This window comes from Gavialis gangeticus, unplaced genomic scaffold, assembly GCF_001723915.1.
Source record: "Gavialis gangeticus isolate Ggan-Ray unplaced genomic scaffold, GavGan_comp1, whole genome shotgun sequence".
Taxonomy (NCBI): domain Eukaryota; kingdom Metazoa; phylum Chordata; order Crocodylia; family Gavialidae; genus Gavialis; species Gavialis gangeticus.
The window spans coordinates 6,092,450-6,109,155 of NW_017729012.1; the positions used below are offsets into that span (position 1 = coordinate 6,092,450).

General features: G+C 41.2%; 1 protein-coding gene across 1 annotated transcript in view; it reads right to left on the reverse strand.

Annotated features, from left to right (window-relative positions):
* Nucleotides 1–9,017: 9,017 nt before the first annotated feature.
* The window catches only part of GGNBP2 (gametogenetin binding protein 2), a 27,987-nt gene continuing 20,298 nt past the window's right edge, over nucleotides 9,018–16,706 (reverse strand). The window contains exons 5-12 of the mRNA XM_019511106.1: nucleotides 16,455–16,658; nucleotides 15,213–15,387; nucleotides 12,439–12,633; nucleotides 11,705–11,855; nucleotides 11,394–11,519; nucleotides 11,162–11,310; nucleotides 10,365–10,613; nucleotides 9,018–9,677 (exon numbers count right to left, since the gene is read on the reverse strand). Coding sequence (XP_019366651.1) covers nucleotides 9,474–9,677; nucleotides 10,365–10,613; nucleotides 11,162–11,310; nucleotides 11,394–11,519; nucleotides 11,705–11,855; nucleotides 12,439–12,633; nucleotides 15,213–15,387; nucleotides 16,455–16,658 — 1,453 coding nt within the window. The 3' untranslated portion in view covers nucleotides 9,018–9,473. The remainder of the gene's footprint in view (nucleotides 9,678–10,364; nucleotides 10,614–11,161; nucleotides 11,311–11,393; nucleotides 11,520–11,704; nucleotides 11,856–12,438; nucleotides 12,634–15,212; nucleotides 15,388–16,454; nucleotides 16,659–16,706) is intronic.

A 16,706-nucleotide genomic window follows, 5' to 3' on the forward strand; every position in this document is an offset into this window, starting at 1 on the left:
GCCGCCGGCACGTGGCCGAGCGCGTCCACACGCGGGGGAAGCGCGGGGGGGGCGCCGGCACGCAGCTGCCTCACATGCCCTGAGGGGAAGGCGGGTCAGGAAGTTGTCCGCGCTGCTGGCTCTTTACCCAAGGAGCATCTGAGGGAGCGAAGTAGGGCAACGTCTCTGGGGACAGTCGTTTTTCGCCAGAGGGAGCAAAAGGCTGCTGTCCTGAGGGGCACAGTATTATTTTGTTGCCCCGCTTTGCTCCTGCAGAGCCCCTGGGGGAAGGGGGGTGGGGGTAATAAAACAGTACCTCGTCCCTCAGGACAGCAGCCTTTGCCTGAGAGAGCAAAAGCCTGGTGTCTCGACAGTATTTTGTTACCCGGCTTTGCCTCTGGGTAAAGCGGGCTAACGAAATGGTACCTTGTCCGTTGGGACAGTGGCCTTCTGCTCCCACAGGTTGCCTGGGCAACGTGGGGTAACAGAACAGTACCTCGCCCCTCAGGACAGCAGCCTTTGCCTGAGGGAGCAAAAGGCTGGTGTCCTGAGGGACAAGGTATTATTTTGTTACCCTGCTTTGGGAGCAAAGAGCGGTGACAAAACAGTACCTCGCCCATCAGGACAGCAGCCTTCTGCTCCCACAGCTCCCGGGGGAAAGCAGGGGAATGAAACAGTACCGTCTCCCTCACCTTTCCACTGTCTCACCTGGTCAGGCTCGACACTCATGGGAGTAAGGTGGGGTACAAACAGCATGGCACGTCCAGAGCCCCAGGGCTCCTGGCTTGACAAATAAGTGCCTCCATACATCATTAAGGCCAAAATTGTCTCGTAGGCAAAAGGATTTGGTGGTGGGACAGTAGGGTGCCGTCCCCAGCTCTGCCACAGACTGGGTAGGTGACCCTGTGCAAGTCACGGTGGCTCCCCGCACGCACGACTGGAAGGGCACTCCCACACCTCACAAGAGGGAGGAGGGCACCCGGCTTGATGGCTCGGCGCTCGGGACAAGTTCTGACACTGCAGGCATCACAGAAACGCCAACAGATCAAAGGGATGGACACGCATGACCGTTTAATGTAAGCAAGGCACCTACCACAACGCTCTACGCCAATGACAGATGAACAGTGATAAAAACAGAGCGGATTCAGCGTCAGCAAAACACTCCTCCACCAAATGCTTTGACTCCGACCCAAGTGCCTGGCTCTGCACCCAGGGGATTTTTTATTATTATTATTATTTCCATAGGAATGAGGTTGGGCCCAGACTGCCCAGGTCAGCCCGCTCCCTCCAAAAGCCCCGACTGTTCAATCCCACCGGTCTCAGCACCACAGCAGGGCGTCGGGGACAGACATTGCATAAACCAGTTTGAGGTAAATCAGTTCAGTCTGATACTACATTCAACCAGGTTCATCTCAAACCAGTTTCTGCCATTTTCAGGCTGGTTTATGTGCACTGAATGTCTGTTGTGTTACAGGTTTAAACCAGTTCCTGATCACTTAAACTGGTTTGATAATGAATTGGGGATTAGAAGTGCATATTTAACAAATAAATACAGATCCTCAGGATCTGCGTCCCTTTACACTGACCAAAACTACAGAACAGTGGCTCTACAACATCAATAGCACAAAACCAACATCCAGTCTAAATGCAGGATCAGAGTAGTACAGATAGCAAATGACAGGCTCTGGACCACTTTTGGAGACAGATCAAATGCGACTGTCAATTATTTTAAGTCAAATATTTAATTTTACATTTCTGTTACACCTCAATCTTTCCCATTTGGACTCCAAATGTTGCAGCCCCCAGCCTAAGGAGCCCTTGGCATCTCCTAAAGAGGCAAAACTGCCCATTCTCCCCCAAAGACTGAGGAAGTTGCTAGCAGATACTGCAGGAACAAACCTGGGATGATGGTAAATAGGGACTGTCACTTTGTAAACCTGCTGCTTTTTAGTAGAGATCATTAAGGACCAAGATGAGGGCACCTCTGTGTTGCACTTTGTCTGCACACAGGAAGGCCTTGTCCTGATGAGTTAACAGGTTAAATAGACAAAGGATGGGAGAAAGGAAAGATTATCGATACCATTTTATGGATAGGAAACTGTTTTAACCTAAGAGTTCACAATTCGTCTTTTTTGCAGCTTGGATCGGCAATCATCAAAATTTCTCCAGCCCCTCAAATGGCAACAAATCTCTAGCTGCAAGTGTGAAACAATTGAACTGCCTGTTAAACTAAAGGACTGGGTTTGATTTAGATCTGCGAGGTGCGCAAAGGGGAAGCTGAAGAGCCAAAAGGTAAACTGTGCAATTACTACATCTCCCCAATGATGCCTTGGCAGCCCCTCAAAGTACAGGGGGTAAAGACGTTCTTCAAGAAATGAGTCCCATGGGGTTAAGTCTCGCCATAATGGGCCTAATTTTCAGAGGTGCTGAACCACAGCTTCAGTGGCAGCCAGAAGTGTACAGCACCTCTGAAAACTGGGCCAAATGCTATATACTGAAGCAGCTGCACACCATGTAACCCTACCAGGCTGCAGGTCAGGGAGTTGAGGCCACGAGGCACCTTTCGGAAGTTGCTTAGCATTTCACAGGACTAGGCTATAAAAAGTTTCCTGGGCAAAACCCAACAATACCAACTCTGGAGGGAACACTGACAAGAGATACGAAACTTTTAAAGAAAGAACTGCTAACGACTGAGCGAGCTGGAAGGGGAGCGCCCCCGCCCTGATACAGGCTAAACAGAAACAAGCACAAAGTGACTGGGACCAGCTAAGTTTTTACTTGGTTTCAGAAACTGTCTGGAATACAAAATGATCATGCCCAAAATTTAAAGAGAAAAACTTCTGCAGGACAGAAGTCCAAAAGTAATATTCCTGCAGTTGACAATAAGGGTCTGTTTCGGGTGTCAATTAAGTCAATGCAATTTTGCCAATGGATCCTAGCCTGGGTTAAATTAATCCATGTTGCAAAACTCGCTTTTAGTGTAGTGACACCAGGAAAGGATTTGTTTCATGATTTTTTTCTGAGCAAAGTTAATATGCAAACTAAATCACCAGTGCTTTCTGACTCCAGGTAAAGTATGTGGCTACATGCAATAAAATAAAAAATGATAGTCACTGGTATGGTAACCATGACAGGCTTCAAAGGCCAAGTGAAAACTTGCAATCTGCAGCTAAAGGAAGTCTGTAAAATAAGTAAGCTGATAATGGTTCAACTTCCATCCTTAGTGAAATAACATTTGTAGAGTGACTCATATCACTTGCTTAGAAACCAGTCATGTTCCCACTGAAGCCAATAAAAATGTTACCATTCAGTTAAATGGGAGCAATACCAGTTCCTGGATCTTCATGTCCAGCAAGATCAGACACTACTTTGTACTTAGTACCTGAAACTGAACTACATATGATAAATAAGATACAAGTTGACCGTGCACCTCAGGCCCCAGGATAATTATAGCCACAGTTTTATATGCGTCATAACTGCACCAGGGTTCATTTCAAATCCAGAGTTGTAAGGTTTAGCAGTTGACAATGGCCTGGAACTTTACCTACAAATTTACATGCTGGGGACAAAGAGGTACATAATTAAGAACAAACAAATATATGGCCATTTTTGCAGAAGAGTTAAACCACAAAAGAGAAAAAAATTATTCTAGGTTTTACTCCAATGAAAGCAAATGAATTACCTCAGGAATGAGTGAGGCTCGATATAAACTGTTTAAATGTTAGGATGATCATTCCACTTATAAACCACAGTACTTTTGGCACAGTGGGGAATGTAAGGAGGGTTTGTTTGGGGTTTTGTTTTTATTTTTAACTGAGGGAAATTTATCTAATGCGGATTTCATTACAGTCTGTAATACAAAAAATAAACATTTATTTTCAAAACAGCAAAGCATAGCCCTCTACCATAGAACAAATATCCCATATCTTATTTTTAAGGTAAATGTGCGGAGTCACAGAAAAGTGATTTAAAGAAGGGTTTCACATTTTATATGATCAAATGGAAGAGTTCCTCTGCAGGATAGCAAAGCTTCATTAAGAGCAGTCAGGTCCCACCTCAAGAAACAAAGATCATTTTTTAAAAATTAGTATAAATTCCTTGAGGAAACTGATAACTGGAAACAGAAGAGGCAAAAACAAGGATATTTAATTTATATGAAAGGAGAAACAGAAAGCTGGGTCTCTGCTGCTCCACCCATATTCACGTAAAGTTTTGAAAGTATACACTTGGGGTATCAGCAAACTACGCAGACTACAAATTAACACATCTTAGTCTAGAAAACTGCATGCAAATAAATAGGCCAGTTGCTGTAATGACATGCAAGAAATTGAGGGCCCGAAAGATGCTGAGCCCTTGTAATTCCCAATTAAATTGTCTACTAAATGTTAAAAAAGCATGATCATGATAGTGCTATGCACATTTTTCATTGCTCATATGGGTATTCTCATGACTCTGTATATGCCAAACATAAGACTAATAGTAAAATTACATGGAAAATTCTCCAGGTCAAAAGCCAGCATTATGGGTGCACATGGCTCTTGCAAAAGCAAGCTGTCACTTATATTCTAACTACACACACACACAACCCCACTACAGAGCATGAGAACTAAACTAGATCCAGAGTCACAACATTTGTATCAGTTGCATTTCCTGTAGCTTCCAGGTAATCAGGTTTAGGGTTTCAGGCCCATCTTTGCTAAGAAACCAGATGAACCTCTCTCTCTGTTCCGAATTCACAGAATAGATTTGGCTGGTTGTGTGGAGGGGAGCTACGAACTCTACAGAACATTTCTGCTTTGGACTTCCCTTCTGGATGCAACTTTTCTTGCAAGCGGGTACCAAGTTTCCCTGCTAGTAAATACAAGATGCTCCTAGTGATTTTCCCTGGAGTCACTCCTATCAAAAGCAGAATATCTAATGTCCAAATACTGTTCTTCAGGGTCTACTTACCTTCTTCGGGCAACCTTCAGAAGCAGCCACCTGATAGGAGAGCCCACTGAAACAGATGCTTTTCCTACGTCTTGCTTGGTAACCGTCTTAAATTCCTGCTTGACTTCAACTTGATTTTAAATCCATTTCCAAGTTGGAATATAGACATAATTAAGCTAAAGAAGTCTAAATCCCAATAAATCCAATCAGCCATAAGCATACAGGACTTCACTGAAGCCGGGGCGGGGATTTTTTTTTTTTTTTTTTAAATCAGTGACATTTACATTTATTTAGATTTTTTAAAACAAAGTTGCATTTCGGTGACTCACATGAAAGGATCAGGGAACTTAAGAGCTCTTCCTCTGTAGAAGCTGAAAATATGAGCATACTTAGAATTGTTCACCAAAAGCAATACAGAACCAGAGAAGCGCCATCAAGTGGACAAAAATGTTAAGAGCGTGCATGTCTTTGAATATGCCTTTGTTTTTTTCTGGCATTTGAAAATGAGGGATCATAAGGAAAAGAAACAGAGGCCTTGAAATAATGGTTTAAAAAAAAAAAGTCAAGGGGATGCTCTTGATTATTAGCCAAGACAGTTCTTTAAAGAGAAGAGGATGCATATTTATATAAAGATGTCACATCACATGCACTTCTTCCAGACATTAATCCCTTTCTTCTTAGCTTTCTGTACCAACGCCAAGCCTCCATTTCATATTGCCAATCTCTTTTAGTCCTTCACACATTGGAAACTCTGTCCATGTAATTCTACTCTACAACCTTGATTTCTTTACCGAGAAAGACTTTGCATGCATAAGAGCTTCTGGATAAGAAAGAAATTTTTCATGCAGTTAACAATTACATTGGAAACTGCCTCAATGAGGTGTCAGGGGAACGTGACCCCATGTTTCAGTGCTAGATAATTGGGTTGTACTGTAATTAGATGTACGACTCAGCTACCTTGATAAAAAAAGAAAAGAAAAAGATTGGTACTCGGTAATTACGGTTCTTCAAGGTACGTTGTCCACACGGATTTTACTGCGAATGTGCATGTAAGCCCACGTGCCTGAGATCAAATTCTTCTGGCCTGTGACGTCTGTTAGTCTCTCTAGGTTTGCAGGTCTCTACGTGGGAGAGCACAAAGGGTGGACTATGCCCAACAGCCACGCAGGTCCTTCACTAACACAGAGCCAGAGCTCTATAGGAATCCTCAGTGGCAGGAGGAAGAGGCAGGTCACAGGATCTATATGTGGACAAAACGTGGAAGAATCAGTTACTGTAAGGTAACTGGAAGTTACCATGGAGAGGCAGGGTCTAGGGTCCTACTTAAATAACCTAAGTCACTCAGCTGAAGTGGGGGGAGGAAGGTAAGGGGGCTGACCCAGGAGCTAGAAACACAAGGATCAAACCCAACTCAGGAGTAGTCAGGTACAAAAATTAATCCAGGATCTTTTGAGGTACTTGCTTCAAAACAAGTCAAAAAATGGTTTGCTTTTTGTTTTAATTCCCTATTCAAATAAAATTTCAAATCAGTAATGCCTCAGAGAGAAAAAAAAGACTACTATTAAAAAGTCCAGAGCCATTTTCACTTTCCTTTTGCTTGCTTAAATCACTCTTACGCAGGTTAGGAGCATAGCTTTTGAACTTTCCTTTTAGGCAGATCTTCCCACTAGGTTTCAGTAATAATCAACCACACTGAATTGTTATGCTCATAAATAAGCTCCTACAATTCTTCTGGTTTATTACACCCATGTTTAGAGCCTGGACCCCGACAATTAAAGAATCCCCTCTCTTTAGGCCCCTTGATGCCATGATTAAGGCTGTTCCAGTGAGTGCTAAGTTATACCCCCTTTTCTCCCACTCTGTTTTCAGTTGGCAGCCCTCCTGATTTAGATGAACTTTGCCCCCTCAAAGATGGGTACCCTTCTACTTCAGCTTCAGAGCAGCCAGCACAGTTTAAAAGAACATGCAACTAAGAACAGCCCCTGTACAAGATATCCTGCAAGAAACTTTAACTAGTTATGAAGGAACTCCCTGTTTTTCAGAAATCTGACTTTTTTCACAATAAGTAGGTGAGGCAGAGATGCACCTTATAGACTAACTGAATCAAAGATGCATAAGCTTTCTTCAGCAAGAGCTAGTCTATAAGGTGCACCTCTGCCCTCCAGGACAGCTACCTACCTGTCTCCACAGGAAGCAGAAAACCATGGAGAATTCAGTGCCTACTAGCAGAAGGGCCTTTCCTTCCAAAACAGACAAAACCCAGCTTTGGTCCAGAGACCTCAGGCATATAATTTCTATCTTGTGAATGCAAAGAAAGCCAACCAATATACATATTACTGATTACTAGCATCTGACCATTTGTTTCTTGGTAAATCAACCAAAACACAGGAGATGGAAACCAAAAGGTGACAAAAATCTCTCTGTCATTCTGCTTACGCCTTATTCCAAGCCAAAAAATGGTTCAGACAAGACTCCAATTTGACACAAATGGCTACGTAATTACTTCACTTTTCTTTTCCAGCGAAGGTAGCTGAGCAGTTCAGAAATATGTAGGGGCAGTTTCAGTTAGATTGTTCTTTTCTTCCTTATAATGTATAAGACAGAGGCAAGATCAGAGATTAATTGATCAATCTGCGACTCCACTATTTTAGACTCAAAGACCACAGTTTTGTTACTGGTTAATTTGAAAGACTATACACTTCTACATGAACTGGAAGCTTGTGTTGAGAAAGTCTTTTTTTTTTTCCCTTTCTTTTTTTAAGTTAGTGGAAGTTCAGCAGAACATAACCCACTTTTGTTGTATTTAAAAAAAAAAAATCTTAAATACAGAGCCTCCACTATAGGTCAGTTTTGCATCTTCATTACAAATTTGTGCGCTTTGGTTTTGTGTACAGATGTATTTTTTTTAAAATCAACCCTCTCCACATCCCACGAGTTATAATTATCAGTGTATGGCCTTCTTCCTACCCCTGGGCTATGCACCCAAACTGTACAGCAGAGCACCAAACAGCTGTACCAGCCCCTGTGCAGTTATGAATACTTGCAATTGATTGGTAACCTCCTGAAATATGATTGAATACACAACCAGAGAAAAGAAAGATGCTAAAATTCCTTTATAGTACTTTAAAATTAAGAAAAGAAAAAAAAAAAAAAGCTTTTTGTGAGGAGAGAGGGATGGCAAACTACTGTACTTTGTACAGAAAAAGGAAAGACACTGCACAGGAGAAATAACATGCAGTTGATTGGACGTGTGGGTGTTGAGTGTGCTATTGTACCTTTCTTAGAGTACAAAGTACAAAAGGTAAAAGCTGGATATAGGGGTTATCGGGGTTATCACCTCTACAGTTAGGAGACAGTGCAGCTTTTTTCCATTTGAAACTGGCTTACCAGGTACAGCCAGATGACTCCTGTAGTTAGAGTCTATTTAGAATTAGAAGCCTGAAGACTAATCATTTCATAAGGCTGGTACATGTCCCCTATTTTCATTGCTTCAGAGATGATCCCATGACACCAATAAGTTCTCTCTCATAATTATTACCATATATTTAAAAAAAAAAAAAAAAAAGTTAAGGATGAAGGTATGTTTATGTTTGACGCAACAATCTCCTTCCAGACTTCCACCAACCAAAGCAACTACTTCTCCATCAAGCAAGCCTCCAGAAGTTGAAAATCTGTTTGCTATTTGCTTATTTAAATCCCAGTTGATTCAAATGAAGTTTCAAAGTCAGTTGTAGCTAGGGAAGCAAATGAGAGGTGGAGAAACTTCCAATAAAGCAGCAAATCTTAAGGGGAACCTCTCCTACATTTGATACGAAAAGCTCAACCTACAAATCATGTATGTTCATTAGAAATCTAGGATCCTCACAGCATTTACCAAGTGTTCTTCACTTTGTCACAACAACCAGCTCATCAAGGATTTGTGATCTACTGACTTGACTTCAAATATCGCACTGAAGTTAATTTGACTGGCAACTCTTTTTCATACGCTAGTTTGGCTATCAGAAAGCTATGAACTCATGAAAAGGTGCATCTGTCTCGCTGCGCTGAAAACAGCTGATCTGCTAACACTCAAGTCTAGTGTTATGAAAAGTAGAAACATGTAAGCCAACTTTTACTATGCATATTAATAAATATTCTTTATTTAAATTTTGCACATTGCGCTTTAACATATTACATCCAAAACATTTTGCAAATGGATGTCTACTTTGTAAAATCTTATATTCAGCTCATTGTCATTCTGTACAGAATTATAGGTACAACATTACTTTGCCACTAGGTTGCTTTTTTTTTTTGTAAGTCTCACAGTAAGAGAAACATTTAATGAAAAGAGATGGCTTAAATTATAAGAGAGGCTTGCACAGCTACTCAACTAAAGATACAAGCCTGAAGAAAGATCAAAATTAATGAAATCACCTCCACCAACCTCCCCCCAAAAAAAGAAAAAAAAAGAATCACATTGATTTAAGATAAAATTTTGCCATAAGTCACTAAATTAAGTTTTTGAAAGAGAAGGCGCAGTAGTCATCTCGAGGATTTCAATGAAAGACAGAGCTATTTTATTGTATTTAGTTCGCTCCAGCTGTTGTCAACCAACCACTACAAATGGGCCTCTTGCGATCATTTAAGCGGCAGTATTTATTAAATTTCTCCTTCAGATGCTGTCGGTATTGTTCTCTATTGCTGTAAAAAGACTTGTTGTTTGCCATAAATGACTGTATTTCGTCTTGCGAGATAAAGATTTCCTCATCAGAAGTGCATTCGGATTCATCCTACAAATGAAAAAAGGTAGTTAAAAACCTGACTACTGCTCTCCCTGTATAGGACTGCATATGCTGTGCAATATTTCAAATTAGTGTCTTTGGTCCAGGAGTTTCATGTATGTGACTAGTCATGTTCAAGGCATACAGCTGTTTGAACAAAAGATAACCTTCACATGATGACAGCAAGACTTAACTAACTCACTTTACTTTGATTCATAATGTTATACCACCTTCAGCAGTGAACCCTGAAGCTAACTAGCTCTACCTTTTGCTAGAGTTTTCTCCCATTTTCAAGTGACAGGTGATAATACGCAGCTTTGAGAATACAGGGATGCAAAGCAAGGAAGAAAACCTGTCTGAGAAGCAAGATCTGTGCTGGTACCCACACTTGAGAGAATGGATAATTTCAACATTGCAACTGTAACTATTATTCCACTGTCGCAATACTTACACATTCCTGAAAAACTGAAGTTATATATACACTCTTCCTTTAAGGCTGCCTTCATCAACATCTCTACACACACAAATGGCAAACAGACCACTGAAAAAGGTTTGATAAGCACCTTCTGTTATCTCTTCACTGTACTAACTCTACACACTTATATTACATGCTAAATTCCCTATTCCTAGTGCCAACTCCAAATGCTTTAGAAGGAGCATATTTTAACACGCTTAAAATTCAAATATATTACTTACAAGGAGCTCAACTAAGCTCTTGGCACCTTTTCCAGAATCAGGAGCGGGTGCTGGTTCTGTAGGTTCTACAAACTGTGACATGTTTTTCCTGTGCTCAAACCAAGGCAATTGCTTCCCATTTTTTTCTGAGCTACAGCAGCTTTCAGCATGCATGTCTTTGGTCTTGTCACGATGAAATTCTGTGCGCACAATATTTCCTGAGGACTCACGATTACCTGGATCTGTAATACAGCTTCCAAGTTTCTGAATCTAAGAGGTAAGACAATTTACAAAGAATTACTGGAAGTTTGGTTTCTCTGACCTGCAATACTGATTTGATATCACATTGGGACATTAAGTTTGATACATTCAAGAAACAGTCTTGCGTCATTACAGTTCAATAAAGCACCACTTAGAAAGAAGATTTCAGTGCCTGACTAGAATAACTGGAAATAGGAGGATTTGCTATGCTAATTGTGTGTCTTCCCTCAGGTACTACTGATAAAGGGACTATAAAAATAACTGGCTTATCAGAGGTGTCCCTCCCTTCCCTGCAAGAGTTGAAGTATATGGAAAGGGGTAAGAGGCAGGAGGAAGAAATGAGATACAAACGTCCACAAGTAGTTGACATAATCTTATCCAGGACTTAGTATGATTAACCATTTCAAGCAAAGGTATGAATGAGGGAGGACGACAGAAAGACCCGTGCTACCTTGCTTACATCATTCGCTGCAAGACAAGTTGTGAAAGCTGAAGTAATTGTATTACAAAAAACATGCAATTTAGTTAGCATCCTAAAAAGACGCTGCTGTCCTTACGTGCTCGGTCTCGCACTTCAAAGTTTTGCTTTTCTTTTTCTTCTTTTTGTTTTTGCCCTTTGTGTTCTCTTCAGAATTAGCCCAACACTCCACACAGCTATCCCCATCTTCCTCTTTCTCATCACAGCGATGGACACACGAGTCATCACCTAAAAGACAGCGCGTGTCTCAGAGATCCACTTGCTAGGCTTTCAACTAGGACAATATGAACTTTAAGTCTGTGTTGACTTACCATTTTCATCATGGTTACAAATGCCTTCGGTGCAGGCTACATCTGAACCCTCCCGAGATCCCGTTTCACTGCCCTCCATGCTAGATGAATAGCCGCAATCACTACCATTACAATGTGGAGATAAACCTGGGATGAAAGGAGAGGTTACTGTAAATTGACAGTAGCAGTTAAAAATCTTCTAGTCAGGCCTCTATAAACAAACGGCTCTTAAAAAAAAAAAGTTGAAAGAATAAAATTTAAATACTTGAAAATATCTTCCCCACAGGCTTTCCAGAATGAGAGATATGAAATTTAACATACAAAACATATACCTTTCTTTATTTTAGGTGAACCCAACAGAGTGCCACTGCCAGGACAGGTGCATGAAGTGCTTTCATTGGTAACAATTACTTCTACACAACTGCTATTGTCTTCTGTGCTACCACAGGCTTTGCAACTATTTTCCATGAAGTCAGAATTCTCCTTTAAACAAAGTCAAGAAACAGTCAGAAAGTATGAAAACACAAGTCAGCAAATATTAGCCTTTGTCCTACCTTCCTACTACACCTACAAAAAAAAAAAAATAGTCCTCCCACAAAATTAGCTTTCCTTCACATATATGCATCTGTTATTTCTGCCCCTCCAAAAAGTACAAGTCTCGCTTTCCGCGCTGGAACATGCCGTACACTGGACCAGAGGATCCCACCCTAGTCGTCCCCACAACAGCTGGATTTACAACAGCACGTCTTGAAGCAACAGCAAACAGAGTATTCACAAAAAGCCATTATTGGCAGGCCTTTTATTTTAGATGACTTCACGATCACATACAGTTCGAGTGACCATAAACCTGAGTGGGCTTAATCATAAACTATTCCTTTACAAGAAGGCAGACTTATCTCCAAAAGGTACCAAATTCTAGCAGTGAGACATTCCAAAAATTAGCTCCAACCCATAAAAAAGTCAGGATCTCTGAAACAATAGGGTGATGGGCAAAGCTATTCCTGTATTACTGAGAATAGTTATTTAATGGCAGCAGAAAGTTAAGATACTGATCAGCAGCATTTACCTTCTCCTGATTTGTTTCTTTCTCTTCTGATGCTTGCAAAGGAGCAGGAATCTCACATACACACTTATTTTTCCGCCTGTTCTTTCTTTTTTGCCGTTTCTTCTCTTGTTTTAGTTCTCGTACCCTTTCTTCTTCTGAGAACTCTTCACAGAGTTGTTCCAGTCGACTAATACCCTGCACTTTTTCCACGGCCATCTATTCATAAAATTGAAAGTCTGTTTAGAGAAATTATCATCCCCCAACCCAAAAAAAAAAAAAAATCAAGCTTTTCCATTTGTGTAAAATAAAAAGGGAAACAAAAAAGGCATATTAACAAACTGTTTCTCCAATGTTTCTGTGATGACTGAATTCTCTCTCATCACTTTAGGGAAAAATGCATCAATTCAGGTTTAGATTTAGAATTTGGGAGAAGGCAGCTCCCTGAAGACTTGTGTATTAAAATGTATCGGTATAAAAATTTAAGTTCTTTCAAGAAATGTCAATGAAAAAAAAATCTTTAAGCTAAACCAGTGGTGCTTAAACTTTTTTCCCCAGCGGGCCAGATGGGCAATGCCTGATCTATCCATGGGCCTGATCTGGCCGGTCCCAATCCAGCACCCAGGGCAGTGCAACAGCCACCATCCAGATGCACAGAGGCAGACAGTCCAGCCCCAACCCAGCCCCTCAGGGAAAGGGGGCTTGGCCCCAAGAGAAGAAAGGAGGTATGGCCCAATCCTAACCCAGCCCTGCAGAGGGAAAAGGGAGTGTGGTCTGGCACTGATTGAGATGTGGGGAGAGGGGAAGGGCATGGCCTGGCCTGGCCTGGCCCAGCTGTGGGAATGAAGCTTCGCTGGGCTCCAACAGGCCGTGTGGATCCTGGGGTTTGGGAATCTGGCTGGGGGAAGGGTGGCCATACTAATGGCCACTGCTCTCCCACTGCCAAATTTTCTGACCTACGGGGAGCCCCGCAGGCCAGATATGATGGCTCTGTAGGCCACATATGGCCCATGGCCTGGAGGTTGAGCACCCAAGCTGAACTGTAGCACTAAAAAGCTGAAAGGCAGCAGACATAAGCAGTACTGAAACAGAATTAATCAGTATTCCTTGGTCAAAACAGCCCGTATACGATGAGTAAAAGAAAGTTTCTGGCTTTCAACATTAAGGCTAGTGGCAATTATCATTAAAAGGGTGTAGCTCATCATTGGGATATCTGACATCAGATTATTTCATAATATATGGAACGCTAAGAACATGGACTTGCCTACATGGTTAGTTATAGTCATGTAATTCTGCATGAACGCATTCTGTTTGTAGCAAGACTGACAGTTTCTGGTTCTCCTTGGGGCCATCTACATGTGCACGTTAGTGCAGAGTTGACTGATTAGCTCCTCAGTAAAGTGTTACCATCTACACATCCGCCCCTTTTAGGTCAGAGTACACGAATTAGCTTTGCTGCAATGCACATGCAGACAGTGACAGGGACTGGCTGGGGCATGAGGGTGCTACAGTGTAGGGTCTGCCTGCCAGCTAGCGTCACACCGTAGCATCTGACTGCCCCAGCCAGCTCCTCTGCAGCACAGCGAGCCAGGGCAGAGCAGCTCCAGGCTGGCAGGCTGACCCTCCAGGTGCCCTGACAGACAGGGATGCACCCCCCCCGGCTCAATATGGTGCAGTCCCAGGCACACATGTAAATGCTGCACCTGGGAGCAATAAACTCTGGTGTGAACTGCACCAGGAGTTTATTCAGGCACACAAATTGCATGAATAGATACACTCCTTATGTTAATTTGAAAGCAGTTTAAGCTAAACTAGAAGTGTTATGCTAGCTGGTCACTGTATATTCATACCCAGCCTTATAAGTTCCCTTTATAGCCTGCACTTAGAACAAACACAGTAAGATTAAATTTTAGTAACTTTCACTAGTTTAACTGAAAACATACTTTAGCTTTCTCAAAAAACGTGTTACATTACAACCTGAAATCAGGATCTTCCTACTGCTATGCTTTTTGAAACAACTCCATCAACAAGAAATTGGATATGCAGTAATAAACGAATTTATAGACATTGGTTATTTTACCTAAACTGATTCTCTCTCTCTCTCCATTTATTTTAAAATATTTTAGACATAAAGCAGTAATTAAAGAGTGGAGCTATTATGAAAGAAACCACATAAATTTAAAAAGACAGAAATGATAAGGCTATTTCAATTAAACACTTGCTATTTTAATACCAAAGGCACTGAAAGACACGAGATCCAAAGCAACTGAAAGTTAGGTCAGTCACTAGAACTGGAGGATTTTAAAGAGAGTTTCAAAGCATCTTCTGAATACAGCTCAGTTTGAACATAAGCATTCTGTCACAATGACAAATCAAAGACACATTCCCTATCTTTACTGTACTTAAAGGTAAAATAAGGGAACTCCTGTTACCACGTTTAACAATTGTGGCGTAGACAGGAATTCAGTCTGTCCCTCTGCCCATGTTAAAGCTATGGAGAATCCACTCTATCGCCGCATTATATCAGAACATAAGGACTGCACTCGTTCTCTCCCCCCATCCAGGAAATATTTCACATCATAATGGAAATATACATCAGTGATGACGAATCAACACTTTTAGGAGTTATAATACTACTGCAGACAACAGGAGAAGAGTTGAGCCACTGACCTAGGAAGTCCCTCCCAACCACATATACTCTTGTATTATTATTATATTTATATTATATTAAAGGTTTCCTACATTAACTCCAAGTTGCTCAGTCTTTACAAGAATTGAAAATAGCCACCAGTTTTCACCTCAAAACTTTTGCGCAAAGCATCAACACCAAGGTAAAAAAGCATCTGCCATGTTTGTTCTTCAGCCCGTAGCTTTTGCCAAATTCGGTGCAGTCTTTCATAAAGATGAATACCCAGACAAGTCAAAACTTCTTCCTGGGCAATGTCTATTGTCTTAGCATGCCTTTCCCTTCGCCTAGAAGAATAAGGTTGCACATAGTACAGAAGGTTACAAATGACGTACCAATATCCAGAACACACAATATCAAATCATGTCACACACTACTGTACATTCAAAGCAGCTGAACAGGTGAGTTTTTCAATAAGTTGAAGAAACTCTTGCATAATTACACTATGTTTATCCAGTTTTGTACTGCTGCATGCAGATGCAAAATAGAAAGGACTACAACAAAAATCTGAAGCTGTGTCACCGCACTCATGACATGTCCGTGTATGCACAGCACCTTAATGGCTGTATTGTGCTCTCGGTTCTGAGGCTTTTGGGGAGTTATCCCACCAGTTCATGGCTGCTGGTGATGAAAGGGATTGCAGGACATGTCATACTTTTGAATGTTTAGGGGATCCAACCAAACAAGCTTCTGTCGGGGGGTTGCGTCTCTGGTTTGAGAGATGGTTTACGAAGCAAAGGCCATATGGCCACGTATACCAATTTATGAGTTAGTTACCTTTCAACAAAGCAACCGTATCATTATTGTAACAACCAGTAAGAGTAAATATTGTAACATGCTTGTTTCTCTCCCCAGTCAAAAGCTTTACGGAAGAGGTCCTAGCAGTTCAAGTTCTGAACTATACTGCTTTTAGAATATTTTAGGATAACAACATCCAAAATCCAAATCATAGAACGACAGCAGTTAAGTTCATATTTGAATTCTGGATTTTTTTTTTTTTTAAACATACAAAATATATGGTATGACTTGGGGCTCCCTTTCTATTTCGCATACCTCCATCACCTTAATGGTGAAAGCAAGGCAGCCCTAATGAGTGAACAAATGAATTGCAAGGCATTTAACAGTTTCTTCCAGTCTTGTTTCTAAGTTGAGAAGTGCTCAAGTCAAGAGGCCATAACGAAATGTTCATTGTTTTGAAGCATTACCCAGAAGGTATACTTCAAATACAAATGTTTACATACAGAAGTCTATTATGCAGCAAGGCAAAAAATACCACGTTGCAATATACATTCAACGATAAAAATAAAGAAGCAAAGCGCTAGATAGCCCACTCTAGCAAATTACATACTCATACCCTCCTGCGAACTCTGGTTCAGCTCGACCCAATAGATGTGCAATGAAATCCGTCTCACAGCATACATGTATATGACGTTCATGTGGACAGCAACGCAAACCCTCATAAAGTGCAGCACAATAGCCCTTTTCTTTGCTGCAGTCTAGCTCACCAATAAGAATATTGTATGCCCGAAGTACTTTATTTTTGCAGTCAGTGCAAAACCTGTATTTATTAAAAAAAAAAAAAAAAAAAAAAAAAAAAAAAAAAAAA